Raw genomic sequence first — 21,989 nt, 5'->3', positions numbered from 1 at the left:
TAATTTAAAGAAATGTAATTGCACAAATTATGTAGGCTACAATTTCTGTTTGTTTATTGTGAAATAGCTCAAACATGTTTGTATTTTCTGTCCTCTGATAAGCACTGTTCTGGGCTGCCGTTCCCAAAAGCATCAATGCTTTCTTATGATACTTTTGGGAAACGCAGCCCTGTTTGAATGCACTGTCTGAAGTGAGTGAATGCTCTCTGTGATAGATTGGTTCTGTCTTGCAACATTTGCGTGCGTTCCGATGAGTAGGAAAATTGTTATATCGTGCACAGTTATTCCCTAACATAGGTTATACGTCCAATTCAGTGCACATTGCACGCCTTGCTTTTTGTTAAATAAACAAAATCACTGGTAAATAAAACACACCTTAGTATCGATAATTTTAATTTGAGTATCGATACTTTCGATACTCGCATCAGTATCGATATATCGATACTTTAGGATCGATATGCCCATCCCTATCACAGAGGTGCTGCCGTGATGCGCAAGGACTGCTTTACAAACCATGCAGGTAATATTTTAATTCGCCGTAGCAGGCTAAAATGCTCCCAAACTTTACGCCTGTTTCATACATACTCAGTCTGCAGTGCGTCTACAGTCCGTGTGCGTTACGTATGCGGTGCAGAAGAAGCACAGACTCGTTTTGCGCTCACACAGAACGCGTTTGCAGTCCGTACATTGTGAACGTTCTAATCCGTTAACATGGGTGTGGGAAAAAAAAACGCACTGCAGACGGAGTATGTGTGAAACGGGCGTGTTTTGGTACGCGCAGCTGCTGCGTTGGACGCCGCCATTTCTGTATGTTATCGCTCAGCATAGAAGCTGCGTATGTGCGACTCTCGGCAGAAAGATGCCTCACTCGGTTGTCTGGCGACAACATCGACAATGAAATTCATTGTCGACTATTTCTATTATCGATTTTTGTCGACAACGTCGACGAATCGTTGCAGCCCTACATCCAATATTTGGCCATTTTTAATATTTATTTATTTATTTGTAGTATTTTTAGGATAATAACCCTGCATTGAAAGCTTATTTTCACTCAGAAATTGCTTATCAATTTTACAAATAATTGCAAAGAATCTTGAAGAACTTTATACTTGCTTTGTAAAAATGTCTTTACACTAAGGTTTCAGTAATAAATCATTTAGTAATATTTATCAGTACTTTGCATCACTTTTGGTGTAAACAGACCAGTTTTTCAATCATTGATAATAAGGCAGAACCAGCCAGATGTCAAATCCTGCGCAGATCTTTGTTGTTTTCAGAGCTGACAGTGAAGCAGCGGCGGTGATGATGATGATGATGATGGTGGCATCAGTGCGTGAACTGTCTTCCGTTCTCTCGGCTGCGCTCCGTCGGGCTCCAGTGTTTCTCTGCAGGCATGTCAAACTGACGCCTCTGGGGAGGCGAGTGGGCCGCGCCGACGTCACTGAACTATTTCTGAATTCAGACGCTTCTCTTGCTCTCGGGCGCTCCTAATCTCTCTCACTTCCTCCGGCGAGAAAATACAAGCTAGCCTTTTTTGGGAAAAGACGCCTCCGCTGGAATCACCCCCCGGGATGCCGGAGACATTTGTTTAAAATTAAAGAGTTTGAGGGTTCGAGTCTCACTAACCGCCTCTCATGTGTGGCGTTTAAAGCTGTAGTTATCGAGGTCGTCGACACACTTGAAGGAAATGCAAATGCGCTTTAATGGCTGACTACTTCAGTGGCATTTCTTATGTTTAGCTCCTCGTGTGACGAGGATTTCTCCCATCATTCCCCACGGCTGTCCCGTATGACTCACTATGGCCCAGTTTTTTCATATTTGTGGTGTTTCCTGCAGAAATCTCTTGAATCTCCAATTAACATGCTTGCAACTCAACCAGAGGTCCCCAGCTCAAATTTTTGATTTTGCTAATATTTTTTTCTAAAGAAATATAGACATGTATAGTGATGAAAGCCAAAATATTAAATGTCATGGATGAATATTTACTGAGTAATCCACTATTTTGCCATTTAGCAATATTTGTTGCATTATGTGCCAATGGTGACCATTCAAAAATGGGGAAACAGCACTTTTCAAGTTTTTACTCCAAAGTTTGCATGCCTGTAACTCAAGAAGTATTAAAGATATCTTAATGCTCTTTTAGATGTTGGGTCTTAAGAAACTTTCCTTTTAGCATCTTCGTTTTTAAGGCACTGCGTAGTTCTGTTCCAAAGATATTGGAATTTCAATATGGTTCCAGGGGTAAATCATTAAATTGTACCTATAATTCAAGAAGTATCAAAAATATTGCCATAGGGTCAATCCCTGTCAACTCAACCAGAGGTCCCCAGTTTAAATGTTTGATTTTGCTAATATTTTTTCTGAAGAAAGGTAATCGTGTAGTGATGAAAGCCAAAATATTAAAAGTCATGGATGAATATTTACTGAGTAATCCACTGTTTTGTGGATGGAGGTCAAACTGGCAATTTTCACCTTAGATTCAGAGCCAAATTACAGGGGGGTAAAAATTACTTTAGAAAGATGCCAGCATCATAATGTTACTTTTACACAGAGATTGTTAGCTCTATTAGTAAAATCTGTTGACTTTAACAATCTTTGTTGCATTATGTGCCAATGGTGACCATTCAAAAATGGGGAAACAGCACTTTTCAGGTTTTTACTCCAAAGTTTGTGTGTGTATCTCAAAAAGTATTAAAGGTATTTTAATGCCCTTTTAGATGTTGGGTCTTAACAAACTTTCCTTTTAGCATCTTCGTTTTTAAGGCACTTTATAGTTCTGTATCAAAGATATTGGAATTTCAATATGGCTCCAGGGGTATATTATTAAATTGTACACATTATCAGTGGTCAAACACCAAATGAGAGTCAGTTTGAAAAAATAATGACACTTCTTTTCTTTTAAAGCGTAATATCTGAAGAGCAAATAATGTTGAAACTAGAGATGTATCTCATTTCTTTCTGTCAAAACACCTGCATTGAACATACCAGTCGGAGTGCCATAAATATTCTTTTTCCAAAGTTTGCATGCCTGTAACTCTAGAAGTATCAACTATATTGTAATATGATTTTAGATTCTAGTTCTTAATTAACTTTTCTTTTTGAATCCTAATTTTCATGGCCTTACATGGTTCAGTCCCAGAGATATGGGGATTTTAATTAGGCTCCAGTTTCAGATTGTTGAATTTGATCAATTTCAACTGATTGAAAACCAAACATTGGAACTTTGCATCCAGCCAATACTTTAACTTAATATTCTAAAATAACTAAAGCTGAATTAAAATGATAGACATTACTGGTTGAAACACTGAAGCAATATGTTACTCACAAGGAAAGACAGAAGTAGCCGAATGATAATAAAGACGAGGCAGACGAGTAGAGCACATTAATGTCTGTAGATTGAGTTTTATTGAGTTCGGCCTGCTTTCATGATGAAATCTCATTAGAATTGACAGTGAAACACACGTACGGATCCGTCTGTGTGAGTTACAGCTTCTGTTGTTCATGTTGGAGATCAGTGTGTATTTGGCAGGAAGTAGTGATGGTGAACGAGTAATTTGATTGGTTGTCATTAGACGATGTTCTTTCTGAGCTGTTAAACCGGCTCTGATCTTAAACCGGTTTAGAGTCGCTTTAATCGGATCTGTTTTGAGAAGTCAAGAGGTCGTGTGTAAGTTGTTTCAGGGCTGAAATCTTTCTGAGTTTACTTCAAGTGTGTTTCTACACTTACCTGAGGATGTTTAGCATGTTTTGTCAATTACAGAGGGATTTAAACATGCTTAAAATAATGCAGTTTGTCAGTTCTCTGCGTCCATAGAGGAAGCTCATGAAGTTTCCAGCTCATGTTTCAAGGAAAAAATGTAAATTATATTAAGCCTATTTAGGGGCATTAAGATTTTTTTTGCTTAGATTTTATTTTATTTTTTGCTTGGCATTTTCTTCTAAAATTCTTGAGACATAATTCAAGTTTGCATTCTCAGTAATCTCATCTGATAAAGTAATAAAAAAATATATACATTTTTTTAAACATAATTTATATATTGTTTTATATTTTTAGTTTTTTTGTTTGTTTGTTTTTTACGAATTCCCCTATCATTTTTATTTTATTTTATTTAGTTTTATATTTTTCTGAAATCATTTTATATTTTATTAATATCATTTTTGTTGGTTTTATTTTTTTATTTTTTTATAATTAGAACATTTAAATTGGCAACTAGCTGACATTAAATAAGTTTACTTTTGTTTTTTTAAAAGCTAATTTCTTCCTCATTTTTAAAATATATTTAGTTTAGTTTAGTTTTATATTTTTTAAAAATTTTATATTTTATTTTTAATGTAATTTTGTTGTTATTTTTAAATATGCCTATATAATTTGAGTTTTTAGCTTTATTTGATTTTGTTTAAATACTTCAAGTATACTTTAATACTTCAATACTATTTAAACAAAACTAAAATTAGAAATGTTACATTGGCAGCTAGCTGAAATACATTTTCCTTTTTTAATCTAATTTCTTTTTAATTTAATTTAATTTTTTTATATATTTAATTTGATATTTTTATAAAATATTTTAGAATTATTTTAATATTTTTTTCTTTTTAATGCCTATATAATTGTATTTTTTTAGCTTTATTTTATTTAGTTTTAGTACTTTTAATTTAAACTGAACTAAAATTAGAAATTTAGTTTACTTTATCTCATTTCTCATTTTTAAAAAATAAAAATATTTTTATGTGATTTTATAAAATCATTTAATATTTTATTTTAATACATTCTTTTGGGGAAAAAAGTAAAAATATAAATATGTATTTATTTTTTTTAATCTGCATAAATTTAATTCAATTTAGTGCAACACATACTACTATTTACTTTTCAAATAAAATTATCTTTTTTGCATCATATTAATTAACATTTGCGATAAAAAACGTATCTGTATAAAAAAGAATATCTTAATTTTTTCTTTTAAAATGCATATTTTAATTATTCTTTCTAGACCAAATTTTGTCTATTTCAGTTTGATACAACACATACAACATCTGATGTATACTTTAATTGCAATTATATACTTGCAAAAAGCACTTCAGTCCAGCAGTGAGCTGAGAATACTGGGATGTTTTCCACATCTTCATCAACATTCCAGTGTGCAAATATCCGTGTTATGCAGGCTTCGATCTGGCCTTGGTTCCCATCGTATTACTGTGTGTGTGTGTGTGTGTGTGTGTGTGTGTGTGTGTGTGTGTGTGTGTGTGTGTGTGTGTGTGTGTGTGTGTGTGTGTGTGAGAGATCTTCTGAATGACGGCCTCCTTCATCACTATGATGTTGCTGTGAATTATAAATATATATGTTGTTGATCTGATTGTGTTTCTGTCATGAACTGACTTTGTTAATGGACTTCCTGCATTATGAACGGGCCGTTTGCCCAAAGTGCCATTTAGAGACGAATTCCAGACATTCCTGGAAAACTCAGAGAAAAACACAGGGAAACATGTTTCTGTCGCTGCTGCTCTTCAGTGTTTAATTGGTTTCGGTTCAGTTCAGATGCAAATCTATTTTACTTTAAATGAAAATCAAGTGCATGTGAACATTTATAACATGCTTTCATTTCTGTATCGTCTGTACAGCAGGGATATAAACTTTTTTTTTTTAATTTTCAGAAATTCACAAAGAAATAGCAAGTAACACAATGAATTAAAGATGACATTGAAGTGGTATCAGTGCACTCCAGTAATGTTTTATTTACAATTTGAACTGATCATTTTTTTACAGTGTAATGAAAATTTTCATTAAGTATTTTTTTTTTTTTTTTGGTATTATGTTTTTATTTGAAAAATCATTCATTTTCTTATTCTATTTTAATTTTTTCTATTATTTATTTATATATTTTAAAATAGCATGAATTTAAAAATCACATTTTACAGTGTAATAAAATTATTATTATTTTCATTTTGTATTCTATTTTTATTTTTTTAATTAGCATGAATTAAATAAAAATTATTTTTTATATCATTTACTTATATTATTTAAAGTTTAAGGTTTTTTATATCAGCATTAATTAAATTAGTGCTTAATAGTCAGTTAAAATAACATCTTTTGTATTTTTATTTTTTTGATTCTGTTTCTTCAAATATATATATATATATATATATATATATATATAATTTTTTTTTTATTAAATTAATTAATTGTAAAGATTTGATTAATTGAAAAAAAAAATCTCATTTTTTGTAATAAAACTATTTTTTCAGGGTTTTTATTTGATAAATATATTTTTACATTTTCTATTCTTTATTTTAAAATGCCATTAATTAAAAAAATCATATTTTACAGTGTAATAAAAATCATAATTTTTTTATTTTATTTGTATTTTTTTTTTTTTTTTTAGTTTTTTCAGCATGAATTAAATTGAAAAAAAATTAGATGTAATAAAAATAAGTTTTTTATATTATTTATATATTTTTTTCAGGGTTTTTATTTGATTAATATTTTTACATTTTCTATTCTTTATTTTTAAATGCCATTTATTAAAAAAATCATATTTTACAGTGTAATAAAAATCATTATTTTTTTATTTTATTTGTATTTGTTTAGTTTTTTTAATCAGCATGAATTAAATTGAAAAAAAAATTAGATGTAATAAAAATAAGTTTTTTATATTATTTTTATATATATATAGAAAAAAACTTATTTTTATTACATCTAATTCTCTTTTTCAATATATATATATATATTTATATAATTTTTTTAAGTTCACATGAATATATATATATATATATTTATTTATTTATTTATTTATTTATTTATTTTATATATTTTTTTTATTATAATTACATATAAAATTTTATACACTTACAGTAAGTAAAATTTGGAAAAAAGTGCTCAATTGTCATTTAAACAACAGCATAAATTATAAATTAAATTAACTTAAAATTAATTTTTATTTCTATTTACTTTTTTTCTGTTTTTAAAATAATAAAACAGAAAAAAATTATATTTTTATTTATATATCTATATATGTGTGCTTAGTTGTCAATTAAAATAATGTCATAATCTTTCACAGGAATGTCTTCATGCAAATTATTGTTTCTTTTTGAAATTGTAACGAATTGCACCTCCAAACCCATACAAGTGATGAAAATCATTCTTTCTAGACACATTTCTAGCTCTGTATCAGTAACAAATATGTTTTTTTTTTTTTTCTTGCAGGCTCAGATTGCATTCCTGCAGGGCGAGAGGAAAGGCCAGGAAAACCTGAAGAAGGACCTGGTGAGACGGATAAAGATGCTGGAATACGCTCTCAAACAGGAACGGTCAGTATAAACACACACACACACACACACACTTGAATGATCCGCACATCAGTGTCTGTGTGAATATAGGAGTGCTGTAGCCTGATTGCAGGGAGCGTCTGAAGTTTATTTGATGATGAGTTCCCATGATTCTCTCTGTCTCTGGGCTCAAATTAAACACGTCCCTCTGTCATTCAGATGCAGGGAAACCTCAGAAAACGCATCCACTGCAGCTTTGCATGAGCTGACGCTGGACGTCAAGTTAATGACGGACTCTAAATCAGCGACAGTAGCTGCTGTTCAGTCCTCATACAGCTGGATTACACACACACAGCGCTTTCTGACAGGGTTTTTTCCTTTTGTCACATCAAGAAACAGCTTCTTAGTTTCGCTGTTTACAGTTACCAAGCAACGGCGCATTAATATTGAATTCAGCTGATGTGCGTCACTGCTGTCTGTTTTATAACTCCGAAACAAGATCATTTAATTTGACTTTGGGATCTATCTGTGAAATAATACTAGATTTGCTGTTTTACGTCGTCTTCTTAAATCAAAAGCTGTTATTGTGTTAATTTATTAAAACAATTTTTTTCTCAGATTACTTGGATGAAAAAGTGCAATTTAAAAAAAAAAAAATGAATATTTTAAAAGAATGTTATATACATATTTATATATTTATATACACTCAAATTTAAACAATTAAAAAAAGAATATATATTTAAAAATAATTTAAGTTTGAACAATTAAATAAAATGAATAAATATTTTCAAAAATATAAAAATTACAATTTAAATATTTATATATATATATATATACACACACACAAACACATTAAAATTTAAACATATATATATATATATATATATATATATATAAATATATAAATTAAATATATATTAAAATATTATTACATATTAATGTGTAAATATATTAAAAATATTTAGATTTTATTTATATATATATAAATATACACATTAAAATTTAAGTGAAAATTGATAATATATTTAAAAAATAATTTGTTTAAACAATTAACAGTCATTAAAATGAATGAAGATAATTGTATATATACATACATAACACTTAATTGGATTAACTGGATTAAACAACACAAAAAAATATTGAAAAATAAAAATATTTATATAAAAAAATTTTTTTTTACTATTCTAAAAAATAAAAATGAATACATATTTTAAAACGCTTAATTTAAACATTTTAAAAAATAATTTAAATGTAATCATAAAAAAATGAATGTTTAAAAAAATAATGAATTTAATTTAAAAAGTCAAATTAATATTGTTAATAAACGATGTTGCAACTTAACTATCGGATGTGCATCAGTTTATCTGTGATGATTTATTCGTTTTTCAGTCTTTTGTCTTTAAATCAAGAATGTGGATATAAATTTTTTTGGAAATCGATTTTATTTTTTATTATTATTTTATTTTTTAAATTGGTATTTTTTTTTTTTTAAACATATCCTGCCCATGTTATCTTTTAATGCAAGGTGTATATTGCTTTCAAATGAATGACAGTGTATATGCAAAATCCAGATACTCATGCAGATGATTATTAATTTGTGTGACAGCATCAGATTCGGTGTAAATGCATGAATGTTTGTGCTGAAAGCATTCGGTTTGAGTAATGTGAGGTGATTCCTAGAGTTCAGTCTGATTTCCTGTGCTGTTGGATCCCATCAAGACTTCTCACATTGAGTGAATTTATAGCGTCGTCCCACACGCGTGTGCGAGACTCGAGGTGCTGTCGCCGTGGCAACACAAGCTGAACCTGTCTCTCCTCTGCAGGGCCAAATACCACAAGCTGAAGTACGGGACGGAGCTCAACCAGGGAGACATGAAGCCGCCCAGCTACGACTCCGGTAAACCCTCCCTCGTCAACATCACGAGCATACATGCTATACATTTATTTACAGGTTTTCTGTGTTTGCTTGTAAAGCAGCACAATGTGGCCAAAAAAATAAATATAAATAATAAAAATTATAATAATAATAATAATAATTATTATTATTATTATTATTATTATTATTAATAAATAAAAATAAGAATATTACTAAATAAAAGCAAAATACTAGCATTATATTCCATAGTAAATAAAAAAAAAAAAGAAATTTTAATAATTATTATTTTATTTAGCGTTTTGACATTTGCATCATATTAAAAAAGTGTTTTTTGTTTTTTTTTGTAATTCTGTGCTTGTTTTTAGGGCTGCACAATTTGGTCAATAATAATAATAATAATTATTGTTTTTATTATTATTAATAAAAAAATGAAAATTACTAATATATATATGTGTGTGTGTGTGTGTGTGTGTGTGTGTGTGTGTGTGTGTGTGTGTGTGTGTGTGTAATACATAATATTTTACTATGAAATAAAAATAATTTTATACAATAACAATATTTATTTTATTTTTATGTTATTTTACACAAATATTATTTTATTTTGCATTTTGACTGCTATTTGATGCATGATTTAAAAAAAATTATTTTAGGGCTGCACAATTTGGCCACAAATAATAAAAAATAATAATAATTCTTATTATTATTTTATTATTATTATTACAAAAAAAAATTAATACTAAATTTCTAAATATATATATATATATATATATATATATATATATATATAGATATTTCTATAATATGTCACTGAAATTAAAAAATAATTTTATATATTCAATTGTGATTTGATATGATTTTCTAAAAATCCAGGTTTGCTGTACTCGTACGTAGAGCTTCACATTTTGGCAGAAATTTGGTGATTTGATATATTAAGAGTATTATTATTATTGTTATTAGTATTAAATAAAAATGTAAAAAAAATAGTAAATTAATATTAAATTAAAAATTAAATATCACTAAATAAAAACTAAATACTAGTATAATATTTCATTGTATATAATTAATAATAATAATTCTTATTATTTTATTTAGCATTTTGACTGCAATTTGATGTGTGATTAAAAAATAATAATAATAATAATAATAAGTGTGCTTGTTTTTAGGCCTGTACAATTTGGCCAAAAATAATAATAATAATAAAAATAAGAAGATTACTAAATTTATATTATAAATATAAATATTATAATTAAATGTATAGTTTTTAAGGCTGTGCAATTTGGCAATAATAATAATTATTATTATTAGTAGTAGTAGTATTACAAAAAATGAAAATTACTAAATAAAAACAAACATATATATATATATATATATATATATATATATATATATATATATATATATATATTTATATTTATATTTATATTTATATTTATTTATTTATTTATTTTTTTTTTACATTTCAATTGTAATTTGATATGATTTTTTAAAAATCTAAATTTGCTATACTTGTTTGTAGATTGTTATTAGTAGTACTACCAAATAAAAATGTAAAAAATATTAAATGAATATAATTTAAATATTGCTGTTGTATTATTATTATTATTATATTTTTACATTTTTCATGAAATTGTTTTATTTTTTAATTGCAGTAAAAGTACTTGAATAATAGTAATAAAATATATATATATATTATTTTTTTTATTTTTTTTTTTGCAAGTATACAATTTCAGTGCTAATATTAACTGATCAATTTGTATAATTTTATTTAGTTTTGATAAAAATCCGCAGGGCACCTTAAAGCTTCTCGTTATGTCTGAAGATGTTTGGCACAACATGTGTTTCCAAAAAATGCAATAATCACACTAAGCCAAATTGTGATTTCCGTTTTACCTTGATTACGCAGCCCTGCTTAATACTAGAATAATCAAATTATACTCTAGCAGGCAAAAGATTGGACACATCTGCTCATTCTTTATCATGAAAGCTCTGAAAGCATCAGGTGCATTCTGGGACACGTTTGAAGACTAGTGGAGGAACGTGTGTGATCAGCACACTTATATTTCTCTATAAACTGATTTAAAGCCTTTAGAAATCATGAGAATTTAGTCCAAACTTTGTTCTAGTCAGTAGTGGTTCACTTCTACACATTAGGCCAGATTTTTGAAACAAACAAACCAAACACTCATGTCAAACGGACGTCATTGTAAAACAATGTTTGTCTCTGCAGTCTGTAATAATGAAGGAGAATGTGGTCCGACAGGAAGATGTGAGCGGCTCATGTGCAAATATACTGTGAGTGACGAGTGTCTGTCATCCTGTGTCTGACCTTTGACCCTTAGATGACGGAAATGAGAACGAGGCGCTTCCTGAACCACCCAACAGTCAGCTGAGCTGGAAACAAGGACGACAGCTGCTCAGACAGTGAGTGACACACACACAACTGCACAAATTCATATACTATAATTGCATAATATTTGACATTTTTTATTTTTCTGCTGTGATTATGACCAGCATTGTTATTGTTAACTAAAACTATTTTAAAAAAGCTGAAATAAAATAATAAATGAATATAAAATAAATTAATGATAAACATAATAAATATAAAATAACAATAGTAGAAGAAAAATGTGCTGAAACTGAAAATAAATACGTGTAAAAACTACTATTATTGTGGAATTAAAAAATTCAAGCTGAATAAAATTATATAAAACAGAAATTACAAAAAAAACTGAAATGACAAATAAAAAGCACATATAAATAAAAATGAAGACTAAAAATATATAATAGAATACTAAAAGTGGAATAAAAAAATTCAAGCTGAATAATATTAAATACAAAAACTAAAAAGAAATAACAAAAAAAACTGAAATGACAAAAGCACATATAAATAAAAATGAAGACTAAAAATATACAATAAAATACTAAAAAATTACTAAAACAGGAATAGAAATTCAAGCTGAAAAAAACAAAAACGAGAACTAAAACTGAACAAAAAATACTGAAATAAAAAATGGAAATAAAATGAAAATAAAGACTAAAAATATATAATAAAATACTAAAATTATTAAAAGTGGAATAAAAAAATTCAAGCTGAATAAAATTATATTTGACATTTTTTATTTTTCTGCTGTGATTATGACCAGCGTTGTTATTGTTAACTAAAACTATTTAAAAAAAGCTGAAATAAAATAATAAATGAATATAAAATAAATGAATGATAAATATAATAAATATAAAATAACAATAGTAGAAGAAAAATGTGCTGAAACTGAAAATAAATACGTGTAAAAACTACTATTATTGTGGAATTAAAAAATTCAAGCTGAATAAAATTATATAAAACAGAAATAACAAAAAAAAAACTGAAATGACAAAAGCACATATAAATAAAAATGAAGACTAAAAATATACAATAAAATACTAAAAAATTACTAAAACAGGAATAAAAATTCAAGCTGAAAAAAACAAAAACAAGAACTAAAACTGAACAAAAAATACTGAAATAAAAAATGGAAATAAAATGAAAATAAAGACTAAAAATATATAATAAAATACTAAAATTATTAAAAGTGGAATAAAAAAATTCAAGCTGAATAAAATTATATTTGACTTTTTTTTTTCTGCTGTGATTATGACCAACGTTGTTATTGTTAACTAAAACTATTTTAAAAAAGCTGAAATAAAATAATAAATGAATATAAAATAAATTAATGATAAATATAATAAATATAAAATAACAATAGTAGAAGAAAAATGTGCTGAAACTGAAAATAAATACGTGTAAAAACTACTATTATTGTGGAATTAAAAAATTCAAGCTGAATAAAATTATATAAAACAGAAATTACAAAAAAAACTGAAATGACAAATAAAAAGCACATATAAATAAAAATGAAGACTAAAAATATATAATAGAATACTAAAAGTGGAATAAAAAAATTCAAGCTGAATAATATTAAATACAAAAACTAAAAAGAAATAACAAAAAAAACTGAAATGACAAAAGCACATATAAATAAAAATGAAGACTAAAAATATACAATAAAATACTAAAAAATTACTAAAACAGGAATAGAAATTCAAGCTGAAAAAAACAAAAACTAGAACTAAAACTGAACAAAAAATACTGAAATAAAAAATGGAAATAAAATGAAAATAAAGACTAAAAATATATAATAAAATACTAAAATTATTAAAAGTGGAATAAAAAAATTCAAGCTGAATAAAATTATATTTGACATTTTTTATTTTTCTGCTGTGATTATGACCAGCGTTGTTATTGTTAACTAAAACTATTTAAAAAAAGCTGAAATAAAATAATAAATGAATATAAAATAAATGAATGATAAATATAATAAATATAAAATAACAATAGTAGAAGAAAAATGTGCTGAAACTGAAAATAAATACGTGTAAAAACTACTATTATTGTGGAATTAAAAAATTCAAGCTGAATAAAATTATATAAAACAGAAATAACAAAAAAAAAACTGAAATGACAAAAGCACATATAAATAAAAATGAAGACTAAAAATATACAATAAAATACTAAAAAATTACTAAAACAGGAATAAAAATTCAAGCTGAAAAAAACAAAAACAAGAACTAAAACTGAACAAAAAATACTGAAATAAAAAATGGAAATAAAATGAAAATAAAGACTAAAAATATATAATAAAATACTAAAATTATTAAAAGTGGAATAAAAAAATTCAAGCTGAATAAAATTATATTTGACTTTTTTTTTTCTGCTGTGATTATGACCAACGTTGTTATTGTTAACTAAAACTATTTTAAAAAAGCTGAAATAAAATAATAAATGAATATAAAATAAATTAATGATAAATATAATAAATATAAAATAACAATAGTAGAAGAAAAATGTGCTGAAACTGAAAATAAATACGTGTAAAAACTACTATTATTGTGGAATTAAAAAATTCAAGCTGAATAAAATTATATAAAAACAGAGAAATGAAAAAATGACAAAAGAAACAAAAACTGAAATGACAAATAAAAAGCACATGAAAATGAAGACTAAAAATATATAATAGAATACTAAAATTACTAAAAGTGGAATAAAAAATTCAAGCTGAATAGTATTAAATACAAAAACTAAAAAGAAATGACAAAAAAAAACTGAAATGACAAAAGCACATAAATAAAAATGAAGACTAAAAATATACAATAAAATACTAAAACAGGAATAGAAATTCAAGCTGAAAAAAATATAAAAAACTAGAACTAAAACTGAACAAAAAAATACTGAAATTAAAAAAGGAAATAAAATGAAAATAAAGACTAAAAATATATAATAAAATACTAAAATTATTAAAAGTGGAATAAAAAAATTCAAGCTGAATAAAATTATATAAAAGACTAAAACTTAAACTGAACTTAAAAAAAACTGAAATGACAAAAGCAAATAAAAAAATCTAAATGAATACTAAAAAATATATAATAAAATACTAAAATTATTAAAAGTGGAATAAAAAAATTCAAGCTGAATAAAATTATATTTGACATTTTTTATTTTTCTGCTGTGATTATGACCAACGTTGTTATTGTTAACTAAAACTATTTTAAAAAAGCTGAAATAAAATAATAAATGAATATAAAATAAATTAATGATAAATATAATAAATATAAAATAACAATAGTAGAAGAAAAATGTGCTGAAACTGAAAATAAATACGTGTAAAAACTACTATTATTGTGAAATTAAAAAATTTAAGCTGAATAAAATTATATAAAAACAGAGAAATGAAAAAATGACAAAAGAAACAAAAACTGAAATGACAAATAAAAAGCACATGAAAATGAAGACTAAAAATATATAATAGAATACTAAAATTACTAAAAGTGGAATAAAAAAATTCAAGCTGAATAGTATTAAATACAAAAACTAAAAAGAAATGACAAAAAAAAACTGAAATGACAAAAGCACATAAATAAAAATGAAGACTAAAAATATACAATAAAATACTAAAACAGGAATAGAAATTCAAGCTGAAAAAAATATAAAAAACTAGAACTAAAACTGAACAAAAAAATACTGAAATTAAAAAAGGAAATAAAATGAAAATAAAGACTAAAAATATATAATAAAATACTAAAATTATTAAAAGTGGAATAAAAAAATTCAAGCTGAATAAAATTATATAAAAGACTAAAACTTAAACTGAACTTAAAAAAAACTGAAATGACAAAAGCAAATAAAAAAATCTAAATGAATACTAAAAAATATATAATAAAATACTAACATTACTAAAAGTGGAATAAAAATCAAGCTGAATTTTTTTTATAAAAACAAACTAAAACGGAACTAAAAAGAAATAACAAAAAACAAAAACTGAAATGACAAAAGCACATAACTGAAAATGAAATATATAATAAAATTACAAAAAGTGGAATTTAAAAAATCAAGCTGAATAAAATTTTATAAAAACTAAAAGTAACTAAAAACAAATAACAATAACAAAAAAAATGAAATGACAAAACCACATAAATTACAATGAAAATGAAGACTAAAAATAAATAATAAAATTACGAAAAGTGGAATAAATAAAAATCAAACTGAATAAAATTATATTTAAATAACTAAAACTTAGTTTTAAAACTTATATTAAAACCATAAAAACTAAAACTGAACTAAAAAAAAAAAAACTGAAATCACAAAATCTCATGAATAAAAATTTAATAAATATGAAAATGAAGACTAAAAAATATATAAACAAAAAAAGAAAAAAAAAACTAATGACAAAAGCACATAAAGAAAAATGAAAATAAAGACGAAATATATAATGAAAACTTTTTTTACTGTAATTATTATTTAATTACAGTAATCTGCAATCTGAGGGTGCAAAAAATCTAAATATTGAGAAAATCGCCTTTAAATCACCTAAAAAGTTTTACAAAATATATTCATGGAACATGATCTTTACTTAATATCTTAATGATATTTGGCATAAAAGAAAAATGGATAATTTTGACCCATACAATGTATTTTTGGCTTTTGCTACAAATATGCCAGTGCCACTTGGTCCAAGGTCACATATATAAATTTAAACGAAAAAACTGTAACATAATTTTAATCTAATTCTAATCCATTTTAAAAGCACAGTTAAGAGTAAAGACATGAAACAGAAGGATAATTGCGTTGTGTTAGTGTTATATGTGACACGGTTCAGGTCGCTCCCACACCGATCATCAAGTTCCTCCACACCTCCACACTCTCCATCTAAATATAGATATATAGATACATCTGCTGATCTCCAGCTGCGGCGGCTCATGGCGGTGAGATACTGATTGTTGAATAGCTCAAGCTCCGGCATTCAGAAGGAAAACACGGATGAGGCGTGACGTAACCAAACCCAGTCAGCACTGATTTGATGAGGTTTAGCACTCGAACTGTAATCCTGAAACTCAGATGAACTCACACCTCTGATCACAGGACTGCCGCGCCACGGCTTCAAAGACAATCAACACTTCATAATAATAGTCCATTATTATGGGTCAAAATTATCCATTTTTCTTTAATGCCAAAAATCATTAGGATATTAAGTAAAGATCATGTCCCATGAAGACATTTTGTAAATTTCATGCTGTAAATATATCAAAACTTAATTTTTGATTAGTGATATGCATTGCAAAGAAGTTCATTTGGACAACTTTAAAGGCATTTTTCTCAGTAGTTAGATTTTTTTGTATCTCTGCCAAATATAGTCCTATCCTAACAAACCACACACCAATGGAAAGCTTGTTTTTTTTTTTTTCAGATGATAAAAATTGACCCTTACGACTGGTTTCTGGTCCTGGGTCACATTTATAGTTAAATATGTATTTTTATTAATTTATTAGTTTTGATTTTTTTTTTCTTTTTTTTTTTTTTTTTGGTGCCCATTGATTTTTTTTATTAATTCATTTATTAATTTACATATTTATCTATCCATCCATTCATTACAGTGTGTTCATTGGGTAACACATACAACCTTTTTGAGTGCAGTGTTATTTTAGTATTATTAATATGCTGTTTTACCTTTATTAATATTTTGAGCTAGTTTTTTCTTCTATCTTTTAGTCCTTTTATGATGTTTTTGTTTTTTGGTGCCCATTGACTTCCATAGTTTTTTTTTTTTTTTTTTTTTTTCATAATATGAAATTAATTAATTTATTAGTTCATTCTATATTTTATTTTCTAATTTTAATTTTAATAAAGCTTTTAGTCATTTTATGGTGTTTTTGTTATTTTTAGTTCTTATTCATTTTTGTTGCAGATTCAGTTATTTATATAGTTAAACTAAATAAATAACAATTTTATTTTCAGCTGTTTTTGTTGTGCGTTTTTGTAAGTTTTATTACTAGATTTTGTAAAATATATTGATATAGTTCTTATTCATTTTTGTTTCATTTTTAGTTATTTTAGTATTTCAGGTTAAACAAAAAAAAAAGAGAAATTATGTCTTGGCAGCTAAATTATTTATTTTTTTTATCATGTTTATTAATTTCAAATAATTTGTATTTGTGGGGCTTTTATTGGTTTTCTTTTTATATTTTCAGTTTTAGTTCAACTTTAAGAAGTTGTATTGTGTTTTACTGTGTTTTTGTTATTTTATTATTTTTTATTTAAATATATCTAATTCTTATTTTAGTTTTTCAATTTTAGTACTCAAACTAAAGTTTAGTTAGGTAAACTAAAAAAAATTTTTTTATTGTGTTTTTGTTATTTTTATTTCATTTCTAGTTTTTCTAAAATATATTGATGTAGTAAGCAGCTAAAATAAAAAGTTTAAAAAAAATTAAATATTTTCTTTTATTTCAGTTCGTTTATTCATTTCAAGTCATTTGTAATTTTGTTCATTTAATATATTTAATATCGTTATCGATCATTTTTAAGAAAAAAATTAATTTTTTGTCAATATTGCACAGCCCTAATTTATGTTATTTAATTGATATAATAATTAATCGATAATTAATTAAATGAATATAATATATGTAATGCTCTTCTTAAAAATGGAAAGTCTACAATGAAAATTTATCATTTTACAAAACCTTTTGTTTTTGTGAAAACTTGTATCTGAACTGTAAATTATGTTTTTTACAGTCATTTTACAGTTTAATATGGAACTATAGACATTGCCCTACTCCGCTTTACTTGTGCAGGTCTTAAAAAAGTCTTACATTTGAGCTTAAAAATCCTGCAGAAACCCTGAAAATGATTCTTACATAATATTTTAATTCAAATTTTATACAACCTTCTTTTAGCGGTACAATTGAGTTAATCAGTTTAATTGTAATTATTTAATTAGCTTTATATAAAAACAATAGAAGTCTGTGGTATGCCTTTGATAGATGTGTGTGTGTGTGTGTGTGTGTGTGTGTGTGTGTGTGTGTGTGTGTGTGTGTGTGTGTGTGTGTGTGTGTGTGTGTGTGTGTGTGTGTGTGTCTGTGTGTCTGTGTCTGTGTGTCTGTGTGTGTGTGTCTGTGTGTGTGTGTGTGTGTGTGTGTGTGTGTGTGTCTGTGTGTCTGTGTGTCTGTGTGTCTGTGTGTGTGTGTGTGTGTGTCTGTGTGTGTGTGTCTGTGTGTCTGTGTGTGTGTGTCTGTGTGTCTGTGTGTCTGTGTGTGTGTGTCTGTGTGTGTGTGTGTGTGTGTGTGTGTCTGTGTGTCTGTGTGTCTGTGTGTCTGTGTGTGTGTGTCTGTGTGTGTGTGTGTGTGTGTGTGTGTGTGTGTCAGTGACAGTAAGGCTGGATGAATGCGGGATTGTTGGTCTGGTTGAGTTTCCTGTGCCTGGAGAGAGGCTGGTACAGAGAGAGACGCCACACGCTCCGCTCTCTCGCTCTTTCTCTCTTGTTTTCTTCTTAAACTGCTGCTAAAGATTTAGTCCAGCGCTGTGTTCCAGACTTCAGACCGCAGGAGTGTTAGCACAGTTTGTGGGGTTTACTGCAGGTATGTGATCCATACGCTGACGGACTGACTGAACTGATGGACGCTTCTCTCTCAGAGCCGAGGATTAACTGTGTGTTGCGTGTAGAAAATGAAAAACAGCATTTGATATGCGTGGAAACTGCTTATCATGCTTCTATTTTGAGGTTATTGGCTTTAACTAAAACGATAACAAAATATTTTAAATAAATGTTCACTAAAATATATTTTTTAAATATTTTAATTATGCAAATGAAAAACAATTATTTTAAATAAATGTTTACTGAAACAAATATTTGTTAAAAAAAAAAAATATATATATATATATATATATTTGAAGTAACTGAAATTAAACTTTATTTGTTAAAATTAAAATTTATTTGAAATGCTAAATAACTAAAATTAAAACTAAATAAAAACTGTAGACATTTAAAAATAAATAACACAAAAACACAACAAAATTACTAAAACTAAAACCCATACAAAATGTTTTAAATAAATGTTTACTGAAATAAAACATTTAAAAAAAATGATTTGCGTTATTGTGCAAATGGGGGAAAAGTTGTAATGTTTACTGAAAAAAAATAATTTTTAAACATTTATTTTAAGTAGTAAATAACTAAAAATAAAACTTACATTAAAATTAATAAAACCTGTATAGACATTTTACAAAAACACAATAAAATTACTAAAACTAAAACTCATACAAAATGTTTTAAATAAATGTTTACTGAAAAAAATATATATTTTTTACAAAATTATTTGAAGTACTAAATAACTAAAATTAAAACTAACATCAAAATGAATAAAAACTGCATGGACATTCTCTTTTTTATATATTAATTACTAAAGCGTTTAAACTAAAACTCATACAAAAGCTTGGAAAAAAAATAGAAACTAATAAAAAATGTTTATCAAAAAATTAATAAGAACTATAATAGTGTATCAATGATACTCAAACTACTAAAACTTTAACTAAAATTAAAATCAAACCAAAAATACAAAATTAGAAACTAATTCAAAATATTAATTTAAAAAACTTAAATACTAAAATGACTAAAACCTTAACTAAAATTAAAATGAAAGTGGAAAATATGAAAATATATAGAAAGTGAAGTCTGTTTTTATTTATTTAATTTAATTTTGTGAGATCATGAGTGTCACGGTTGCAGTTGTAGTTTATTCATTTGTATAAATATTAACTCAGTGTACTAATATAATCTGAAAGTGGCCTTTTCTCTGAGTTAATGTGCAAGCGTTTGATGAATGCGCTGTAGGTGATGCTCATGTTTGTGGTGTCCCGTTCAGGTACCTGCAGGAGGTGGGCTACACTGACACCATCCTGGATGTGAAATCCCAGCGGGTCAAAGCGCTGCTCGGTCTGGCTGGAGACAGCGGAGAGAGACCCGGAGACAAGAGGACAGAGCCCATGGTGAACGGGACCGAGCCGTCCTCGCTGAAGGACAGCACCACCACCATGATCGGGTCAGTGACCCACTTCTGTTCTCTGACAATCAAACACACTGACCGTATTAGCTCATTTATTTACTTTAAACTCCCTGACCATAGATCAGCGCATACTAGCTTTATTTTATTTTATTATTTTAGTTTAGTTTAGACTCCCTGAAGATATATCAGTCTCTGTTAGCTTTATTTAATTGAATTTAATTTAATTTTATTTTATTTTATTTTAGACTCCCTGAAGAAATATCAGTCTCTATTAGCTTTATTTTATTTTATTATTTTATTTTAGTTTAGACTCCCTGAAGATATATCAGTCTGTTGTGTTTTGTTTTATTTTATTTTATTTTAGACTCCCTGAAGAAATATCAGTCTCTATTAGCTTTATTTTATTTTATTTTATTTTATTTTATTTTATTTATTTATTTATTTTTTAGACTCCCTGAAGATTTATCAGTCTCTATTAGCTTTATTTTATTTTATTTTATTTATTTATTTATTAGACTCCCTGAAGATATATCAGTCTCTATTAGCTTTATTTTATTTTATTTTTTATTTTTTTTAGACTCCCTGAAGATATATCAGTCTCTATTAGCTTTATTTTATTTTATTTTATTTTATTTTATTTTATTTTATTTTATTTTATTTTATTTTATTTTAAACTCCCTGAAGATATATCAACCTCTGTTAGCTCTGTTTTATTTTATTTTAAACTCCATGGAGATATATCAGCCTGTATTCGCTCTATTTTATTTTACTTTATTTTATTTATTTTACTTTATTTTATTTTATTTCATTTTATTTTATTTTATTTTAAACTTCATGAAGAGAAATCAACCTGTGTTTGCTTTATTTTATTTATTTTATTTTATTTAACTCCCTGCAGATATATCAGCCTCTATTATATTATTTTATTTTATTTTATTTTATTTTAAATTCCATGAAGATATATCAACCTGTATTTGCTTTATTTTGTTTTGTTTTGTTTTGTTTTGTTTTGTTTTGTTTTGTTTTGTTTTATTTTATTTTATTTTAAACTCCATGACGATATATCTGTCTCTATTAGCTTTATTTTATTTTTTATTTTATTTTATATCTCCCTGAAGATATGTTAGCCTGTATTATCTTTTTATTTTATTTTATTTTATACTTCCTGAAGATATATCAGTCTCTATTACTCTATAAATTATTTATTAAATTTATTGAATATCTATCAACTTTTATTTATTTCTTAATTTAATTTAACTTAATTTAATTTTGTTTGTGGATTGCACCCGCAGTAAAGGGGAGATGTCGGACTCCGCCACGGTGCTGGAAGCCTTCAAGTTCATCGAGAAAGCTGCGGCAGAGTTCAGCGATGAAGATGAGGATGACGACAGCGAGGGACAGAACAAGACCATCATGGACCTCAGCACCGTGAGTTAATGTTCACAATCGCTCCATCACACAAACACCGAGAGCCAGAACATGT

General features: G+C 26.5%; 1 protein-coding gene across 1 annotated transcript in view; it reads left to right on the top strand.

The window, feature by feature from the left end:
* The first annotated feature begins 1,242 nt into the window (after positions 1–1,242).
* Positions 1,243–21,989, top strand: part of strn (striatin, calmodulin binding protein) — a 42,431-nt gene continuing 21,684 nt past the window's right edge. Inside the window, exons 1-6 of the mRNA XM_073826352.1 lie at positions 1,243–1,422; positions 7,199–7,302; positions 9,084–9,157; positions 11,476–11,557; positions 20,366–20,542; positions 21,799–21,934. Coding sequence (XP_073682453.1) covers positions 1,243–1,422; positions 7,199–7,302; positions 9,084–9,157; positions 11,476–11,557; positions 20,366–20,542; positions 21,799–21,934 — 753 coding nt within the window. The remainder of the gene's footprint in view (positions 1,423–7,198; positions 7,303–9,083; positions 9,158–11,475; positions 11,558–20,365; positions 20,543–21,798; positions 21,935–21,989) is intronic.

This window comes from Garra rufa, chromosome 20 (genome assembly GCF_049309525.1).
Source record: "Garra rufa chromosome 20, GarRuf1.0, whole genome shotgun sequence".
Classification (NCBI taxonomy): Eukaryota; Metazoa; Chordata; class Actinopteri; order Cypriniformes; family Cyprinidae; genus Garra; species Garra rufa.
Note: the sequence above shows the minus strand (reverse complement) of the source record. Positions and strands in the feature narration are given on the sequence as shown.